General features: G+C 38.0%; 1 protein-coding gene across 4 annotated transcripts; it reads left to right on the forward strand.

Moving 5' to 3' along the window:
• The first annotated feature begins 3178 nt into the window (after positions 1 to 3178).
• Positions 3179 to 16928, forward strand: LOC105438556 (zinc finger protein 2-like). Of its 4 annotated transcripts, XM_030991872.1 has the most exons (5): positions 3179 to 3465; positions 10018 to 10269; positions 10729 to 10869; positions 12437 to 12526; positions 15068 to 16928. In XM_030991872.1, the coding sequence occupies exons 2-5, from the start codon at positions 10122 to 10124 to the stop codon at positions 16486 to 16488; spliced, it is 1800 nt and encodes a 599-aa protein (XP_030847732.1). In that variant the 5' UTR covers positions 3179 to 3465; positions 10018 to 10121; the 3' UTR covers positions 16489 to 16928. The 4 variants fall into 4 exon arrangements, with proteins under 4 accessions (XP_030847732.1, XP_030847731.1, XP_030847729.1 ...); XM_030991869.1 differs by having other exon boundaries at positions 3183 to 3465; positions 10018 to 10869; XM_030991870.1 differs by lacking the exon at positions 3179 to 3465 and adding an exon at positions 7501 to 8089 and having other exon boundaries at positions 10018 to 10869.
• The last annotated feature ends 2114 nt before the right edge of the window (positions 16929 to 19042 follow it).

The following is a 19042-nucleotide window of genomic DNA, read 5'->3' on the forward strand; positions in this document are numbered from 1 at the left end:
ACTGTAATCGGGAGATTTGGGGTCATTCCAGAGGGCTTGGGAAACTTTATTGAATAGAGGGGGCCGGGCCGGCCGCATAATATCTCGAGCCGCGGATTCAAAGTTAAACGCTAAAAACAGCCCCTGCGCTACAAAGGTCATCATTCTTTAGTGATAAATTTGAAAAGGGTACAATATTTTGGATGTCTTTTAAATAGAAGCTTTATACTCAACAGTCAAAATTTAAATTAACGGTAGGGCCGCTTCGCAACTCTTAATTTGCCCTTCATTTGGATTCAGCTCATTACCAACTCGCTTGTGCTTGTATTTGAACTCATGTTGGTAGTAATCATGGACAGGGGCGGCGATCCTGGGCTCGATAGGGGGACACGTCCCCCAGGAAAATCAGAAATATAGCTAGAAAGAAATATAGCGGAAAGAACGTACATATTTGGCTGAGGGATTTTCTAGAATGCATAATTTCAACATTCAACAGTGCAAAATCTCGCTTGGTCGCTACGCCCCGGCCTCCGCCCGATAACACAAAACTATTCATTTTTTTTTTCATTTCAAAGACTTTATTTTCTGCAATCAAACAAATCAGTTATACAACAAATATGGATAATTATATAAAACATAAGGTATGCAAACAATATACAAAATATAGAAACAAATGTATAATACATGAGTAAGAGTAAACTTATACGTTGGGCCATTGCGTGTATAAAGAAAGAAAGCAGAAGGTCGCCGTTATAAGCAAAAGCTTGAGTAGACGGTCAACCGAGCTAAAATAAAAATGAGATGTGAAATATTGGCAAATTAACAAGAAGAGGGGGCCATGATACTCAAATGATATATATTACAATTAAATGTGAATATAGACAGTTGTATTCAATATAAATAATTATAGAATTAGCATATGAATCTCATATTTATATGGCTACTAATATTATACGTTAATGACAGAGATAAGAGAGAAACTAAACAAAAACAAGGGTGCAAGTGGTGCGTGTGTGTGCAAGTGCAAGTGTCCTCAAGCGCCAAAATGTTGAATCATCAGTATTACTATGTAACGCAGACCAAAATTTAATGTAGTTTCTAAAGTTTTAGAAAAAACGCTTTAAATTTTTTTTTTTTTTTTTTTTTTTTTTTAAACCTTTATACATTATATTGTGAAATAATGTGTTTTTTTAGTGTAGCTTTAAATGAATAGAGAGATGTACACTGTTTAATATGTCTAGGGAGTGCATTCCAAATGTCTGGACCGTGATATCTTATGGACTTAAGCGCTAACAAAGTTTTAGGATTGTGTAAATGAAAATCAGTACAATTACGCGTTGGATATGAGTGAACATGGGAATTAGGAATAAATACGTCATGAAAAAGAGGAAGTGAATTTTGTGTGTATTTAAACATACAGATTGCTGTTTGATATAAGTGCAAATCACTCACTTTTAAAATGTTTAATCTATAAAATAACGGATTTGTATGAGCTAAGTAATTAGAACGAGTACAAATGATAATTATGACGCCGTGATTTATCCATGGTTGGTATAATAGATCTTTTTTTCCCCTTTCATTTCTAGTAACCTAATTGTATGCTATCACAATCATGATTGTTTTATTTTCCCTTTAACCCTATTCCCATTGGGTTATTTTGATCACTTCTTGAGTCCATTGGGGGGGGGGGGGGGGGGGGGCTTTTTGGCCCCCCCCCTCTGATCTCGGCCGCTAATCGCGCGATCGCGCCGAAAATCGGCATGTCCATAGCCTGTGATGTAAACTGCGAGACTGCGTAGTCAATTTTTTTTAAAAATCCACTCATTATTCTAATTATGCTAATTTATGCGTAAAAAACAATAAAAATGATAAATATAAATAAATCATTAAATAAAAGCTCCAAACATCCTCATCTTTTGTGCAGATACTCTTAGTAATGTTCTTAATATATTAACAAGAAAAAAAATTGGTATCAAAATTAATTTCTTATGTATTTTATTGTTTTTATTAATTTCTTATGTATTTCTTTGTTTTTTCAACCTTATTATTTTTTATTGTTTTTTCGATAGAAATTGTTGGTGATATTATTAGAGTCATAAAAAGCAGAGTTTTTTAACCGTTTCAGCCAGTGAAAGGAAAAATAGACAAAGATTTATGAATTTTGACTGAATACACAATTTACATTGACTTTGTACATGAAATTCACGTTTTTGAGCCATTTTTGGCTTGACAATTTTTTTCTTCAAACGCGCGTAACGTCGTAACCACACACCCGGTCGTCGCAAATTTGGTCTCAAAAGTTGCGCGAGACTTGAAACAAAAAAGTCACATAAAATCATGGCGCAAGCTTTTCGCGTTTCAGACTTATCACAAAAAATGTCGAGGGGGGGGGGCCTAAAGAGCCCCCCCCCCCCAATGGGAATAGGGTTAAAGCAGGCGCGTAACCAGGGGCGGTAGGGGCATAGAGGACGAAAAAGGAGCAGACAAAGAAACATTTCTAAAAATTCTGACAAGTCGAGAACGGTACAACGAATTGTATTCTTTCTATAATAATTTAATGAAATGTCAAAGCTTCCGCGCTTCGCTCGGGAGGGGGCAATTGAATTCTAACAAGGATTAAGAGTCGAGAATGGTACAACGAATCCTCTTCTTTCTCTAATAATTTCATGAAACATTAAAGCTTCTGCGCTACTTCACGCGTAATGGGGGGGGGGGGGGGGGGGGAGGGGGAACAGCGAGCTGGCCGAATATGATTTTTTGATATCTTTTCTCGTTTATTTTGGTGATAAATAACAGTTTCACAAAATATATATTATGCTCAAATTTTTGCTCGCTCGCTTCGCTCACTATAGCCGAATTGTGAAACCAGAAAGTTACTTTTTCGGGCAAGAGGCTTCCCCCCCCCCCCCCTCCCGATGAAAACGTCAAAAATTGTACAGGTATGTTGCTTCTTATGACCTTGTCAGTATTGGTATGTCGAGTTGCCAAAACGGTCTGCGCGATTTTCAAATTTCCGGCCCCCTCCCCTATTGGAAAATCCTGGATCCGCGCCTGCAGACATATCCTCGCTTGGTCGCTCCATCGTTTTTCATATATTTCATCTCATGCGATTTCGTATCATTTAGTTAAACTGTCATGAGATAGTTTTAAAAGCCAAATACTAGTAAGAGATTAGATTTCCTATTGTTGTTATATATAGACCTACCGTCAGCCTAGACGAGCAACAATCTCCTTTTCCTTTTCCATTATACGATTTAGAGACACTATAGGACCCATTATTTGTGACTATCCTCCTCTCATTGGTCGTGGGCTTAATGGTCGCCAGTTTTCGAGGAGCGATAAATACTGAATAGCCTAATACCGAGTTAAATTATCTCGGATTCGTGAACAACCTGAGAGGAGATCGCATTCAAATGTTCCCAAATTAATTTGTCAAAGAATTTGATGGCAACTGCAATTTCTTCCATACTAAGCCCAAGAATGAACGTAAGTAGAGACATAGATTCTATGTAACTCGGCGTCGATCGCGTCGGAGCTCCCTGGAGTTAGCAATGCATGCATGCAATGACTCAAGTATGACTAGATCTATGCTTTGCTGGAGCTAGTAGAGTGGATGACGCTTGTTCAGTAACCTATCCTTAATATGACCCGTAACTCCGGCGTGGAGCAGGCGCGGATCCAGGATTTCTTAGGGGGGGGGGGGGGCCCAAATTTGAAATTATGCGAACCATTATTGGTACGTTATGGTGACCAACAGTGACGTAATGCGGGGGGGGGGGGGGGGGGGGGGGGGTCGGTGCAAGGGGGGCGAGTTTCCCCCTCCCAGGCTTTGACGTTTCATTATATTATTAGAGAAAGAAGCCGATTCGTTGTACCGTTCTCAAAAATAATTCTCGTCTGAATGTAGTTTTTCCCCTCCCGCGCAAAGCGCGGAAAATTTTACGATTTATTAAATTATTAGAGAAAGAAGACGATTCGTTGTACACTTCTCGACTCTTAATCCTTGTCTAAATTCTGTCCCCCCCCCCTCCCCCTCCTGCGCGAAGTGCGGAAGCTTTGACGTTTTATTAAACTATTAAAGAAAGAAGACGATTTGTTGTACCGTTCTCGACCCTTATCCTCGTCTGATTTCAGTTCCCCCCCCCCCTCCCGCGCGAAGCGCTGAACCTTTTACGTTTCATTAAATCATTAGAGAAAGAAAACGATTTGTTGTACAGTTCTTGACTCTTAATCCTTGTCTAAAATCAGCCCCTCACGCCCCCTCTTGCGCGAAGCGCGGAAGCTTCTACGTTTCTTTAAATTATTAGAGAAAGAAGACGAATCGTTGTACAGTTCTCGACTCTTGATCCTCGTCTGAATTCAGGTTCCCCCCTCCCGCGCAAAGCGCGGAAGCTTTTAATCTTCATTTAATCATTAGAGCAGAAGACGATTGATTGTACCGTTCTCGAAAATAATCATCATCGGTATTTGCCCCTCCATCCCGCGCGAAGCGCATAAGCTTTTAAATAATTAAAGATTCGTATTACCATTCTCTCCTCTGATTCCTCGTCTCAATTCAGTCCCCCCCCCCCTCCTCCTCTCCTGCGCGAGGCTTTGACGTTTTATTATTAGAGAAAGAAAACGATGCGTTGTACCGTTCTCTATACTCTTAATCCTTCTCTGAATTTTAAAGATGTTCTTTGTCTGCTCCTTTTTCTTCCTACGTCCTCTTCCGCTCGGGCCCCCCCCCCCCTGGATCCGCGCCTGGCGTGGAGATACTACTAAAACCTACCAAAAATGAAGTAAATATTCATTAAATGTCCACAAAAAGATGAGTAGGGAGGCCAATACCAAAATCTAACTTTTTAATTACTAATATATTTATAATAAAACAAAGTTTAAAAGAAAGTTTACACTATGTTTCCAGCGGCCACGGCAGCCCCCTTTCCCCGAAGCGTGGTGTGCTGTGGGATTAAGAACCATTTTATCTCTGTATTCAAGTTTTGTTAGGTCTTGCCAAGTTTTCTCACGGTCTACCACGGTATCCGCGACGGGCCGTGGGGAGAAGGGGATGCAGGGAATAATTTTCCTGGTATCGCATCGCAATTTGCTGTGCATTTTTGCATGACTGCTATACAAAATATCTTTTGGTAGCAGTTTTCTTCCATAGAAATGTACAGAATTTCATTGAAATATTTATCCATCAGCTGAAATTGCTAATCAAAAATTTGAGGAAAATTATTCCCTGGGATGCTGAGTCCCGGAGGCTCCAAGGCGCACTACGGTTCGGCCCGCGTTCTACCACGGGTGCCAGAACGTAAACCTTCAGACGCCGGGATGCGCCGTGATTAAACGCGACAAAACGGCTACCATACACCCTGGCCTGCCGTGAAAACTGTGGCAAAACGGGACAAAATGCGCAGCAACCGTGAAGCAACCGTGACAAAACGTGCACTAAACATGTCAGAACGTGACAAAACTTGAATTTTGAAAAGTCCATAAGATGCCGGGGAATGTGTGGGCATCCGGTCCCACTACGGACCACCTCCAAGTTTTTACTACGGCCTACTAGGTTTCTCATCCGCACCGTGACTGCCGTGGCAAATTTTTTGACAGTTTAAAAATCTGACACCGTATCCACGGCAATTACGTTCTGTCACGTTTGCCCATACGGTCCCCCGTGTTGTGTCACGTCAATCCTGTTTTGTCCACGGTGGCCTGAAACGTGGTTACCGTGGCCGCCGGGAACATAGTGTAAACGTAGCATTAGACAACCCACCCATCTGCCGACTCCAGAAGTTCCATAAAATAGGAGATAGCCAGCTCTAAAGTTGGGTGTTCCTTCTACGCCAATCCGTCCATAAGAGCCTTGAAATAATCAATTTCGTGTCGCGAAATTACGTTCATAATTAGAATAGACGGGCCCCAGGGGATGGGCGTGTCATTAAGTTTAAAACTTCGCGCGAAAGTACATTCACTCGGCATAGGCTAGCCTTGAATCGGTCGCACAAGTACACACTGTACAAACACAGATACGGTAATTGCAAGCCGCAATCCTGAAATCGAGCCATGGAGGGACAAAACTGAGAGAGAAAGCCAATATAGTACTAGGTTTGGAACTTATTTCATCAAAAATTTAGGAAGGGTTGCAATTGGGTCTTACAATGTAGCTTTAAAGGGAAAGTCCACCCCCAAAATAAGTTTGTTTCGATAGAGGCAGAATAATAAGAAAATCAGGTGAGTGAAAGTTTGAGCAAATTCTGAATGAAAATAAGAAAGTTATGAATTATTGAAGTAGTGATCAATCAAATACAAATTGGCAACTCTGTGACTTATTATACGAGCTCTCCTTCATTTGCTTCGTGCATAATATTCCATAAAATCATGTTTTCTTCGTTATTGATGACGGAATATATATTTGTTCCTTGCAGGGAGAGTATAGAAACATATTTGCAATTATTATATTTAGGGTGCATGTATGGTTGAAATGTTTCTTGAGGGAAAATGAAAATTTTAGATTTTTTTAGTACTGAGCAAATGGAAGTTGAGCTCGCATGATACGTCATAGAGTTGCCAATTTGTGTTTGATTGATCACAACTTCAAAAATCCTAACTTCCTTATTTTTAATCGGAATTTGCTCAAACTTTCACTGACTTGTTTCTCTCATTTTTCTACTCCTATTAAAACTAACTTAATTTCAGGGTGGACTTCCCCTTTAATAGTAGGGAGGCCAATGCCAAAATCTAACTTTTTAATTACTAATTTGTTTATAATAAATTAAAGATTAAAAGAAAGTAATTTCTTTCACTAAGACAACTCACCCATCTGCCGACTCCAGAAGTTCCATAAAATAGGAGATATCCAGCTCTAAAGTCAGTAATTATCGACCGATCTCTTTATCTCCCTTGTCGAAAATTCTAGAAAAAGTTGTTTATCGTAGAACTGTTTACTTTTTAAAAACTCATAGTATTTTTTCCAACTTTCAGTTTGGATTTAGAGAAAAACATAATACAGAACATGCCTTATTGAATTTTATTGACAAAGTAGCGCATGCTTTAGACAATTGCTCTCACCTGGTTGGTATCTTCCTGGACTTCTCCAAGGCCTTCGACACACTCAATCATGACATCTTATTGTTCAAACTTCATGGGAAGGCCTTGGAGTGGTTCAGGAGTTACTTATCCAATAAACAACAATATGTATTCTTGAATGATCATACTTCCAATATGCAAAACGTAAATTGTAGAGTACCGCAGGGAAGTTTGTTGGGCCCTTTATTGTTTATTGTTTATATAAATGAACATTGTAAATCATCCGATGTCCTTTCATTTATACTTTTTGCAGACGATTCTAGTTTATTTTTTCCCATAGAAATTCAAATTCTCTAGTCAATGTTGTAAATTCTGAACTTGAAAAAGTCACCCAATGGATAAAAGCAAACAAACTATCCCTTCACATACCTGCCAACCACCCCGATTTAGGCGGAGTTCCTCCGCATTTTTCATACCAACTCCGAATTCCGAGTGCATGCCTCAAAACTTTTTAAAACAAACGACTGTTGCATAAGACTAAAGCATAACACAGCACTGATAACCAGATCACGCCGACATCCGCGCTCGCGCTCATAGAAGATATTGCATAGTAACTGCATGCGTATAGCCCACGTGCTTAAACATTGTATATATTGGCGTGTTTTCTTCAATGCTTGAGCGATGACTGCGATCGTGGAAGCTTGTTATTTACCGGACTTCCTCGGATTTATTTTGGATTACTACTACTATATTCTTCTTCTTCGTTGATTTCTCCATTTTTGAACGACAAAATGGGTTAGACTCGTGCTGTTCATAATCAGAAGTATAAGAAAGAATACGGGAAACAATTTCCAGTTGCAGAATCAGCACTCGGACTTCAACACACATTTTGCATTGTGTGTTCGGCCGACTTCAGTATCAACCATGGGGGAATGAATGACATTCAGAAACACATGAACTCGAAGAAACATAAAGCTTTCAGCGAAATTAAGGACAAGGCTCGTGCAATTTCAACCTTGTACATCAGCTGGATTGGTTGGTTCCAGTAGCCAGTAATTCTGAATCTTTCTACCTTTGCAAAACAGGGCTCCTAACTGAGGTGGGTAGTGAAACATGTAGTTTTGTGAGTGTTCACATTTTGATATTTCAAAAATTGTTTATGTGTGGGGCGAAAAGGTTGAAGGAAAAGGCCCATTTGCACCATTAAAATGGAGAGAAAAAAAAATAGACCCTAAAGTCCTGTGTACCCCCCCCCCCCCAATCTACGGGCTACTACCCCAATCCTTCGGTGGTTTGCGACCTCGTAGTCCATCCAGAAAAATTTACTCCTAATTTCTCTTGTCTCAGGTTGGCAGGTATGCCTTCACCTCCAAAAAACCAAATATATGTTATTTAGTAATTCTATTACTAAGAATATCATTTTTGACGATACCCCCATGGAAGTTGTTTCATTCATTAAATTTTTAGGCATAACTGTTGATAACAAACTTTCGGGGGGAATAAGATCATTTCACAGAATATTGGCATGATAAACAAACTTAAATTTCATTTTCCGACATCATCCCTACTCATGCTTTATTCATCTTTAATTTTACCATATCTGAATTATGGGATACTTGCTTGGGGCAACTCACAGCAAACTCTACTAAATAGACTGTTATTACAAAAGAAGTCTCTCCGTATTATTTACCATTCTGCTCCACTCTCACACACAGACCCGTTATTTGTTAATGGCAGACTATTAAAAACAAATGACCTGTATCTACTTCACTTCGGACATTTTATGTATAAGTATTCAAAAAAGACCCTTTCACATATATTTGATGCCATGTTCCCCCTAAATCGGTCATTTCATGATTACCCAACTAGACGGTCAAACAAGTCTCACCTACCTTTCTTCAGAACTTTATTAGCGAAGAAGTCTTTTATGTATGATGGTCCTAGATTTTGGAATTCTCTGAATGAAGGTATTAAAAATAGTCCATCCCTAATTCTTTCAAGCAAAATCTAAAGACATTTTTGCTCAAATCTTATAGTAATATACAAGAATAATCTGATAACAGTTGGTAATCATCTTAATAATTCATTTAGGTCTTCATCATCTGTTCGATTAATTTTAATATTTATTTGGTCTTATGATCTTACCTTCCCAAAATTAACATTATAACTACCTTTTTTCCGGTCATGATTTGCCCTGCTTCTTTCTTTCTTCTTACCCTTTTCCCTTTTCCTTGTTATCTGTTTTACTTCTCCTTGTTCGTTTTGTGGTTGTCTGTTGTGTTGTAATATTGTCTTGTGTTTTCTAAGTCTTCGTAGGCAAAATTTGAAACAATTATATTTTTTTCTGGGGGATCCACAAACTACAAGCACTGCTTTTTAGTGGATCCCCCCCCCCCATTTCCTCAGAAATTAAGAATTTCTTGTAATAATTTTATTATGTTCAAAATTTATTTGTATAGTTTCCTGAAAAAGAAGTAATATCTTTGTTTACCTTTCTGTTGGAAATGAAATAAATATGAATATGAAATGAATAGAAGGAAAATTGGAGGAATTGTTATTATAAACTACATATTGAGATCTATTAGAAAAATTACTTTCAACCAAGATGACAAATTTAAGTGATGTTCTAGTTTCCGAGAGGTAAGTCAACACACAGATTACTGAGCTGGGAGACATTGCCAGGCATAGCGCCAGGTGGAGGGGCATAAATCAAAACTTTTTGTTTGTTTTTGTGTGTGTACCTGTGTAAAACACTACCACCACTACTACTACTACTACTACTACTACTAACTACTACTACTAATTGTACTACTACTACTTTTACTACTACTTCTACTACTACTATTACTAATTGTACTACTTCCACTACTTCTTCCATTACGTTCTACTTCTATACATTTTCAAGATATTGGTAGTGCTCAGAGTATGATTGATTTCTCACAAGAAAGCATTGCTTAATTATCTCCATATGTTGTTCCCTTTGCAAGAATATGCTGTAAAACACCTTTGTTTTCTCGCTATTTTTAGGGAATGTAGGCTTAAAGCAAGAAGCAGATGTGAGGACTTTGAATTCAGTGCAGCCTGCAAATCTTGCAGAGACTGTTCAGTCATTCCCAGAAGTCAAGCAAGAAATGGAGAGAGGGACACTTGATCATCACCAAACTACATATAGAAGTGTAGCAGAAAGTGCCCATTTAGTCCCAGAAGATATGATCAAGCAAGTAGCAGAGAGAGGGGCATCAAATCCTCTCAGAACAACGGTTTGGAGTGCAGCAGAAGGTGTTCAGTCAGTCCCAGAAGATATGATCAAGCAAGTAGCAGAGAGAGGGCCCAGAGGGGCATCAAATCCTCTCAGAACAATGGATATGAGTGCAGCAGAAGGTTTTCAGTCAGTCCCAGAAGATAATGTCAAGCAAAAAGTTCAGAGCAGGACCTTGAGTTCACTGCATTCTGTAGATATGTGCATTGAAACAACCCTAGGACATACTAACAAGCAAGAAATGGAAAGTAAGACCTCAAAATCTTTGCGACATACTGAACAGAGTGTAGATGAAACTGCCCCATCAGTCCCAGAACACATTAGGCAAAAAGCAGAGAGTTGGACCTTACATACTACGCCAACTCCAAATAGAAGCTCAACAGAAACTATTCAATTTGTTGAAGGAGTTCTCATCAAGCAAGAGGTTTATAGCAATGCCATTCATTACCTGTCACCCATGAATGAATTCATTCCATCAGTCATAGAAGTTCTCATCAAGGAAGAAGCAGAGGCCTTTTCAACAGTTGGAGAGGAAATCAATCAGTTACCCCTCAAAATCAACATCAAGCAAGAACCTACAGAAGAAAGTGAAGAGGAAGGTGTTCCATCATGTCTAGAAGGTATTACTTGAATTGATATTCCATTGAAACCTGTGTACAAAATATGCCCGAGTCATTAAGGTTTCTTTTGCTAAATGTTTAATTGTTAACTTTAAATGAGTGGTTTCGTTTAATCGTTTTGATAAAGACATACATGTATGTAATCATGTTTATGAAAGAAGGCTTAAAACAGTACTCCAAAAACATGTACACACACACTCAAAAACAATCTATCGTAATTCAAATTTGAACATAGGCGTCTCCGAACTCGAACTTTTGCCAACAAATCTTGTACTCGCGATCGCTCAATGATCAGGACAGTGACAAATACTAGATACCAAGTTTGTCGATGCATGTCACGCCACGCTCAGCTAGCTTGCCCCTCGTCAATGGACACAGCGCTATGAATGTTTCACGAATTCATACCGCACCTTCGTACAATATGAATGGCTGAGGTGAAGATGTGGGATCGTGTAAAACGCTACAAGATGCTGATGCAGGAAGTAGCGTGAATACGGCGTGGCTCTGTGACTCACGTGATGAATGGCTCACGCATTACTAGTGCGCAAGGTACTTGAGACTCTACAAACCACAGTACCATATGTCCATCATTTGTAGGACATGACCGTGCAAGGCCTCTTGGGCTATCTTGAAGCAATCTGTCAAGTGATGCTAAAAATGATGGGAATTTACCTGATGAAATGTATCAAGATACAGTCAATGTGAATAATTCATATTCACTTGTTCTGGTTTTCCAACACAAATCTTCTAGCAGTCTCTAGTCCCTTGACATTATCAGCTATTAAAGGTAATACAAAGTTTTGGTATGGGGTTATGAATTTGGTTCAAATGAACATATTGGAAGCATATGCGATCCTACAATATTCATTGATCGTTGTCGCGGTTGAAATCGAGTCTAAAGTCATGAAATTGTAAATAATAAACTCTTTATGTTGTATAGCTCCCTCTCAAGGTCAAGATATTAATTAAGCTACATGTATAAAACAATGTTTCTTGACTAAAATCGACCGATTAGTTATTCCTGTTTGGAAATTATATATCACAACTACATATTCTGAGATTTTGATGGTCGCAGCTACCACTGTACCGCAGTAGGCGCTTTTGAAATTTATCCAAATTTACCGGGAGCACCGGTAAATTTCTATATTCAATTTTTCTCGAAATCAGAAGTGTTTTATGGGCTGAATTTTCTAGTGCTTATAATACATCCACAGGGGCATCCAAATATATCAAAATTGTACAGAATCACTATCCACCCAATTTCAAAATGTCCCAAAACTTTGTAATACCTTTAAACACAAAGTGATTGTGCATTGCAGATCATCAAAATGAAGAATACTAAAGATACCTAATAAATCGCCTCCACAGAAGTTTTAAACTTACCGGTACTAATTCTTTTCCATTGAGGGTGTGACTGCCGTATTTGTAAGTGTAGAAATGGACCAATGAATATGTTTTGTTTGCTGTGATCTCCTTGTACACGTACAGATGGAACTCGAAGGACTGCACTAACATTTAATGATGAAAGACTGATTTTAAATAATCCGACACTAATGATTTATTTCAGGTAAAATCAATCATGAAGTAGATAGTACAACCCATAATCCTGTGTCAAGTACTGATGGAGACAAGGAATCTGAACAACCTACATCAGAAGGTAGGTTTAATCTATAGTACAATGACGTTTTTTAAAGGCCTGGTCAGACCACACCGATAATGAAAACGAATAAACGATAAAGTATATGTGCATATTGCAAGATGTATTTAGTGGTAAGACCTCACCAATTTTCACCAGAAAAATGTTAGTTGTGTCAGTCAAATATTGTTGTCACTGTGTCACTTCAAAGAAGTGCAATTATTGGGTTACAAATGTTATCGTTTCTGCTTGCTCCAAAAAAGAATCATTGGCCGAGCAATCCCAATAGCAATATAAAATAGTTAAGGCAGGCTCATTAGCATATATCGTCAATGTCTGTCTTACATCTGCAATGGGGATTAGCCCTGTGGCATGATAAGAGTTGAAGATGACATACATGCATAAAATACAAAACTTAGATAACAAACTATTGCATCAAATAAAATAACAAGCATAAAGATATATGATATAAAAGGTTTCATATGAATAAATTAGGAAGAACAAAATTAAGTAAGAAGCCAACATATTAAATGAAAATTACAGACATAGATAATATGTGTCATTAAAAAAGTGTCATTTTAATAAATAGGCATAGGGGAAGAGAAGAATGGGATAGGATGAGAAGAGAACAAAGAAAGAGAGAATGTGAACAAATAGAGATAGAAGAAGAAGAGGGATGAGAAAAGAACAAAGAAAGAGAGTATGTGAGAAAAGAGAGACGGTAGGATGCGAAAGCCAATGTGCTTAGATTAGCAAGTGTGCGCTTGTAAAAATGATGCCTGGCTGGAATGCTCCCCAGGGAGTGGAGAATGTGCATACATTGTGTGCAGGTAAGCCTGAATCCGATGACCAGGGTAATAATATATATATCTGTAAAGCGCTTTGATAGGTCCTGAAAAGCGCCATATAAGAAATAGTTATTAAATAGTTATTACAGAGTCACAAAATTATGCCCTCTGAAAAAGTATCCTACTAATCATAACAATAATACACACATATCTACTCCTACACTACTGTAACTGGATTGCAGTGGCGTGGGATGGGAATAAAACTAGAGGGACAATACACTTGCTGTGCACTTGTAAGTTGGCAACTGTGTAAGTCATGCTGCACTACATTAAATTTTTGAACAAAAAAAAATCTGCAGAAATGCATTTCTGAATGAAAAATACGAAATCCCTGTACTTGTTAATAGGGTTATGCGATATTGCAATTTTCATTATTCGATTATCACAATATATCATCTTCCAGAGAATAATCCTCTTACAAATATTTATAAAACATGTGATTTGTTTCCCCACATGGCAGGTACCTACAGCATGCGATGAAAGTCGTTACATAATTGTATGTCTTTCTCATAATTTTCTGTCAGAATAAAGTAGTGAACAGCTTCAATCATTCTAAAATTGCGATATTGGATAACAATTTTTTTTTAACCACCAAAGGCGATATATCGGATATTGACAAAATCCAGTATTGATTATTGATTGATTTTTCAGTATCGCAATATTTAAATATTATTGTAATATCATGCAGCCCTACTTGTTCATGAAATTTTTGGACCAATATAGGTTCGCACACATTTCTCAATAAGTCAGATCAACAGCTTTATAAATCACCCAAAGTGAAAAATTGTAAAAATTTACCGGTATGCACAAAACCAATGGACTGGTGTGGCCATGACAGCACACAGCTGCTAATCCATGAGGAATAGTAAAAAAAATTATATGAAATGCAATCAAAGCTTTGAAAAAATATATCTTTTGAATATAGTTTATCAAATTTTGTTCTAAAATTCACAGGTGAGTTTCATTAAATATTCTGGATTTCAATTCCCTTCTTATGCTATGGTCACATTACCCAAAAGTAGCCTGCTCAGCAGCCGAGCGGCGAGTATTTAACCAATTCTGCCCGGCGGCTGCCCGGCCACCGAGCCGCAGCCCCCCAGGCACCGCTCGTTTTTAGGGCATCGCTCGGTTGCCGCTGAAGTTTTAACGCGGAGTTAAAATTTGGGTGGCGCCTGCTCACTTTTCACTCGACGTCCAAAATATGCTCAGTGCCTGGGCGGTCGCCGCCCGGGCACCGACCTAATTGCTGGGCGATGCCTAAATTCCAGCAGCGACCGAGCAGGCTACTGATCGGTAGGTCGCTGGTCAGATTTGTGACCATAGCTTAAGAGGTCAATAATTTTAGTATGCATCTATCAGTCTCACCAGCTGACAGTCAATAAATGCATCTCCCATCCTGTGCTTGCGCACTGGTCCTCGTTTCTTCATTTCAAACATGATGGGTACGAGAAAAAATCCAAGGTTCTTCCTTTGCTCTGTAAGTGGAAAAATTGTAAATACATGTACATTAATGTCCTTTTTATTTTGAAGAAAAAAAAATCATTTCAACATGCTTGAACCAATTCACCCATTTTGCCATATACATTTTTCTCTCAGAAGTTCAGAACATAATCCAAAAACTTCTGTCTCAATTTGAAGTGATGGGACAATCATGTACTTTCTTACACTGTATCTGAGCTGTCGATGACATGAGCTTTCTCTTTCTCGCCACCAGGTGATATTGTTGACAACGGACAAGAGACGATAGATCGTGGAATCTCAATCAACAGTGGAGGTAAATCTCATCTTTGCTCACATTGCGGCAAGGTGTTTTCCACAAAAGATCAACCCGACATTCATCTGAGGATACATTCTGAAGAAAAGCTACATCAGTGTCCATGTTGCAGTAAGAGATCATGTCAGGCCAGTCATCCCCTTCTCCACTTTAGACCATATGCAGGAGAAAAGCCATATGAATGTTCACATTGTAAGAAAAGTTTTTCTCACAAAGGTAATTTCATTAGACACCTACAAACACACACAGGAGAAAAGCCATATGAATGTTCACACTGTAAGAAAGGGTTTTCTCAGCAAAGTGCTCTCACTCAACACCTCATAACACACACAGGAGAAAAGCCATATGAATGTTCACACTGTAAGAAAAGTTTTTCTCACAAAGGTAATTTCATTAGACACCTACAAACACACACAGGAGAAAAGCCGTATGAATGTTCACACTGTAATAAAGGGTTTTCTGAGAAAAGAAATCTCGCCCAACACCTCCGAACACACACAGGGGAAAAGCCATATGAATGTTCACACTGTAAGAAAAGTTTTTCTCACAAAGGTAATTTCATTAGACACCTACGAACACACACAAGAGAAAAATCATATGAATGTGGCTATTGTAAGAAAGGATTTTCTCAGAAATATGTACTCAATCAACATATACTAATACATGCAGGAGAAAAGCCATATGAATGTTCACACTGTAAGAAAGGATTTTCACGGAAAAATGATCTCAATCGTCATATAGTAACACATACAGGAGAAATGCCATATAAATGTTGCTATTGTAAGAAAGGATTTTCACAGAAAAGTATACTCACTCAACATATACTAATACACACAGGAGAGAAGCCATATGAATGTTCATACTGTAAGAAAGGATTTTCTCAGAAAAGTACTCTTCACTGTCATCTCCGAACACACACAGGAGAAAAGCCATATGAATGTTGCCATTGTAAGAAAAGATTTTCTCAGAAGAGCGTACTCAATTGTCATCTACTAACACATACAGGAGAAAAGCCATATGAATGTTCACACTGTAAGAAAGGGTATTCTCAGAAAAGCTATCTCACCCAGCACCTCCTAACACACACAGGAGAAAAGCCATATGAATGTTGCTATTGTAAGAAAGGATTTTCCTGGAAAAATAATCTTCAATGTCATCTCCGAATGCACACATCAGAAAAGCCATATGAATGTTCACACTGTAAGAAAAGTTTTTCTCGCAAAGGTAATTTCATCAGACACCTACGAACACACACAAGAGAAAAATCATATGAATGTTGCTATTGTAAGAAAGGATTTTCTAAGGAAAGTCATCTTACCCTACACCTCCTAAATCACACAGGTGAAAAGCCCTATGAATGATGCTATTGTAAGAAAGGATTTTCCCAGAAAAGTGTACTCAATCAACATATACTAACACATACAGGAGAAAAGCCTGATGAATGTTGATATCGTAATAAAGGATTTTCTCAGAAAAGTTAATTCTCATCTCACTATGACTACACAGAGGAGAAAAACCATATGGAATGTTCACACTGTAAGAAAACATTTTCTATGAAAAGTGTACTCAATTGTCATATATATTATATAGTAACACATACAGTAGAAAAGCCATATAAATGCACCCAATGTGAGAAAAGCAATCTCATTGAGCACGTACAAAGACACACTTCACACTGTAAGAAAGGGTTTCTCTGAAAAGCGTTCTTAAAGGTAATACAAAGTTTTGGGAAATTTTTGAAAATATGGTGGATAGGGATTCTTTACAATTTTGATGTATTTGGATGCCCCTTGGAAAATTAAGCCCCTAAAACACTTCTCCATGAAAATCTCAGAATATGTAGTGTAATATATAATTTCCAAACTGGAATAGCTAATCGGTCTATTTTAGTCAAGAAACATTGTTTTATAGCTTAATTAATATCTTGACCTTGAGAGGGAGCTATAAAACATAAAGAGTTTATTATTTACAATTTCACAACTTTAGACTTGATTTCAACCGCGACAACGATGACTGCATATGCTTCCAATATGTTCATTTGAACCAAATTCATGACCCCATACGAAAACTTTGTATTACCTTTAAAGGCATCGTTTAACAATGTTAAATCTGAGATGCATGGCCCTAAGCGTTAGCAATGTCTGTGATATGATGTGAAATTGATGCCCTAAAAATATTGGGCTTCAAAGTGATCAAGAAGTGCCTCAAAAGAGTAATAATCTATGAGTGACTAGTTTTACCATACTCATTTTCCCAAATAGACTGTAGAATTATAAAAAACGTTAGGATAACGTATTTTGAAAATTAGATTTCCATAAATGTCTTGATAATCAGACAGGCAATCAGCTTGTAAAAGTCATGGGGTCTGCGCGGTGCCGCGTTAAGGGGTTTAAAAACGTCCATTTTAAAGAAAAGAGTACCGTTTCAAAATCCTGAGTAACGCGTTTCGGGCTATTTTTCTAGACCCGACTCCGACTTGCTATACATTTATATTTTGTTTTGAATAGTAGAATAGTAGCTGTTCATTGTATATTGTGTACTTGTATACACTACATACATGTATAGACCAAATTTGAAATGTACTTCTTTTTTTGCAAGAAAAGACTTGTGATGGGCTGATGGCTGTGCATTTAACCCATTTGGAAGTGTAGAGGTTGATGTTATTGCTGTTATTGAAATACATTTTTATAATGTGAATTTCACATAAAAAGTGCAGTTTGATTTATTTCACATGATTGTCAACAACTTATATGGTAATCCATCCCTATCGCACTTCAAATTGCTCACTCAAAGGGGTTACAATTTTGCAATACTTGTTTATGAGTAAACTTTTGTGAAAAAGCTGTTAAGGGTGTGTATTTTGGCTTGAGAAGAAATCCTCGTTTAGGAGGTACGTGTCCAGAAAACCGGTGGTCATGCATGCTTACAGCATTTCTACATGACTGAGACCCCTGGGATAACATAAAACCTTGTGTATACAGTGTGAGTCAAAAAAAAAGTTTACACCTAGAAAATTGCTAATTATTTTAAAAATCATATATGAACTGTAAATAAGTATACATCTTATGAAAGAGTGTTTTATCCAGAATCATTTAGTATCATTTTGTGTGGTATGTGTTTATGGTTAGATGAACAGGAGGCATTGATTGGGAGAGTGCAAAAATCAACTTGTGCCAAAGTTGCTTATGTGATGTTTGAATAAAACAATTGGGATTTGGGTATTAATTACCGGTAGGACTTTTCAGATCCAAATAACATCCCCAACACAATTAATCATGCCACACATATATCAAATAATGAATATCAAATGTAAACGAACATTTGTGGGCGTGTGTGTGTGACTTTGCTTCTGCAAATAGCAAATGCAATGCATTTCATTTGATACATTCAGTTCATTCTCTCACTCTGCTAATCCCAACATAATTACTGTAGGTATCACTTTGGCAGTCGATTTTTGCACTCTTGCAAACAATGCCTCCTGTTCATCGAAGCATGAATACATGCCACACAAAAAATGATACCAAATGAGTTGGGATAAAACACTCTTTCATAAGATGTATAATAATTTACTGTTCATAGAAGATTTTTAAAATAATTAGCAACTTTCGAGGTGTAAACTTTTTTTTGACTTACACGGTATAGGGCTCGCACTAAACCCAAGTTGTACTTGGGTTTCATGTGCGCCCTATTTTATGAGAGTGTTCTATGTCTGTTTTAAAGGCCGGCTGTACTAGTTTGGCTAGGAGGGATTAAACCAACAGGGTGGTCACTGACAGGTGGCTATCTCATCAACTCAGCTCTCAATTTACATAAGAATAAGAGAATCATGGGGGACCAATGGTCACCGATTAGGCATTGTTTTCTATATAGAGGGAGCAAGTAGCTACAAGTAGTACATGGGGCTTTAAGTAATAT

This window comes from Strongylocentrotus purpuratus, unplaced genomic scaffold (genome assembly GCF_000002235.5).
Source record: "Strongylocentrotus purpuratus isolate Spur 01 unplaced genomic scaffold, Spur_5.0 spur5_scaffold_2, whole genome shotgun sequence".
Lineage (NCBI taxonomy): Eukaryota > Metazoa > Echinodermata > Echinoidea > Camarodonta > Strongylocentrotidae > Strongylocentrotus > Strongylocentrotus purpuratus.

Excerpts from the sequence above, each read along its gene's own strand:
- LOC105438556 (XM_030991869.1), top strand. The coding sequence starts at position 10,122 with ATGGAGAGAGGGACACTTGATCATCACCAAACTACATATAGAAGTGTA. Across the intron at positions 10,870-12,436 it reads TGTTCCATCATGTCTAGAAG|GTAAAATCAATCATGAAGTA; the intron begins GTATTACTTGAA and ends GATTTATTTCAG. Across the intron at positions 12,527-15,067 it reads TGAACAACCTACATCAGAAG|GTGATATTGTTGACAACGGA; the intron begins GTAGGTTTAATC and ends TCTCGCCACCAG.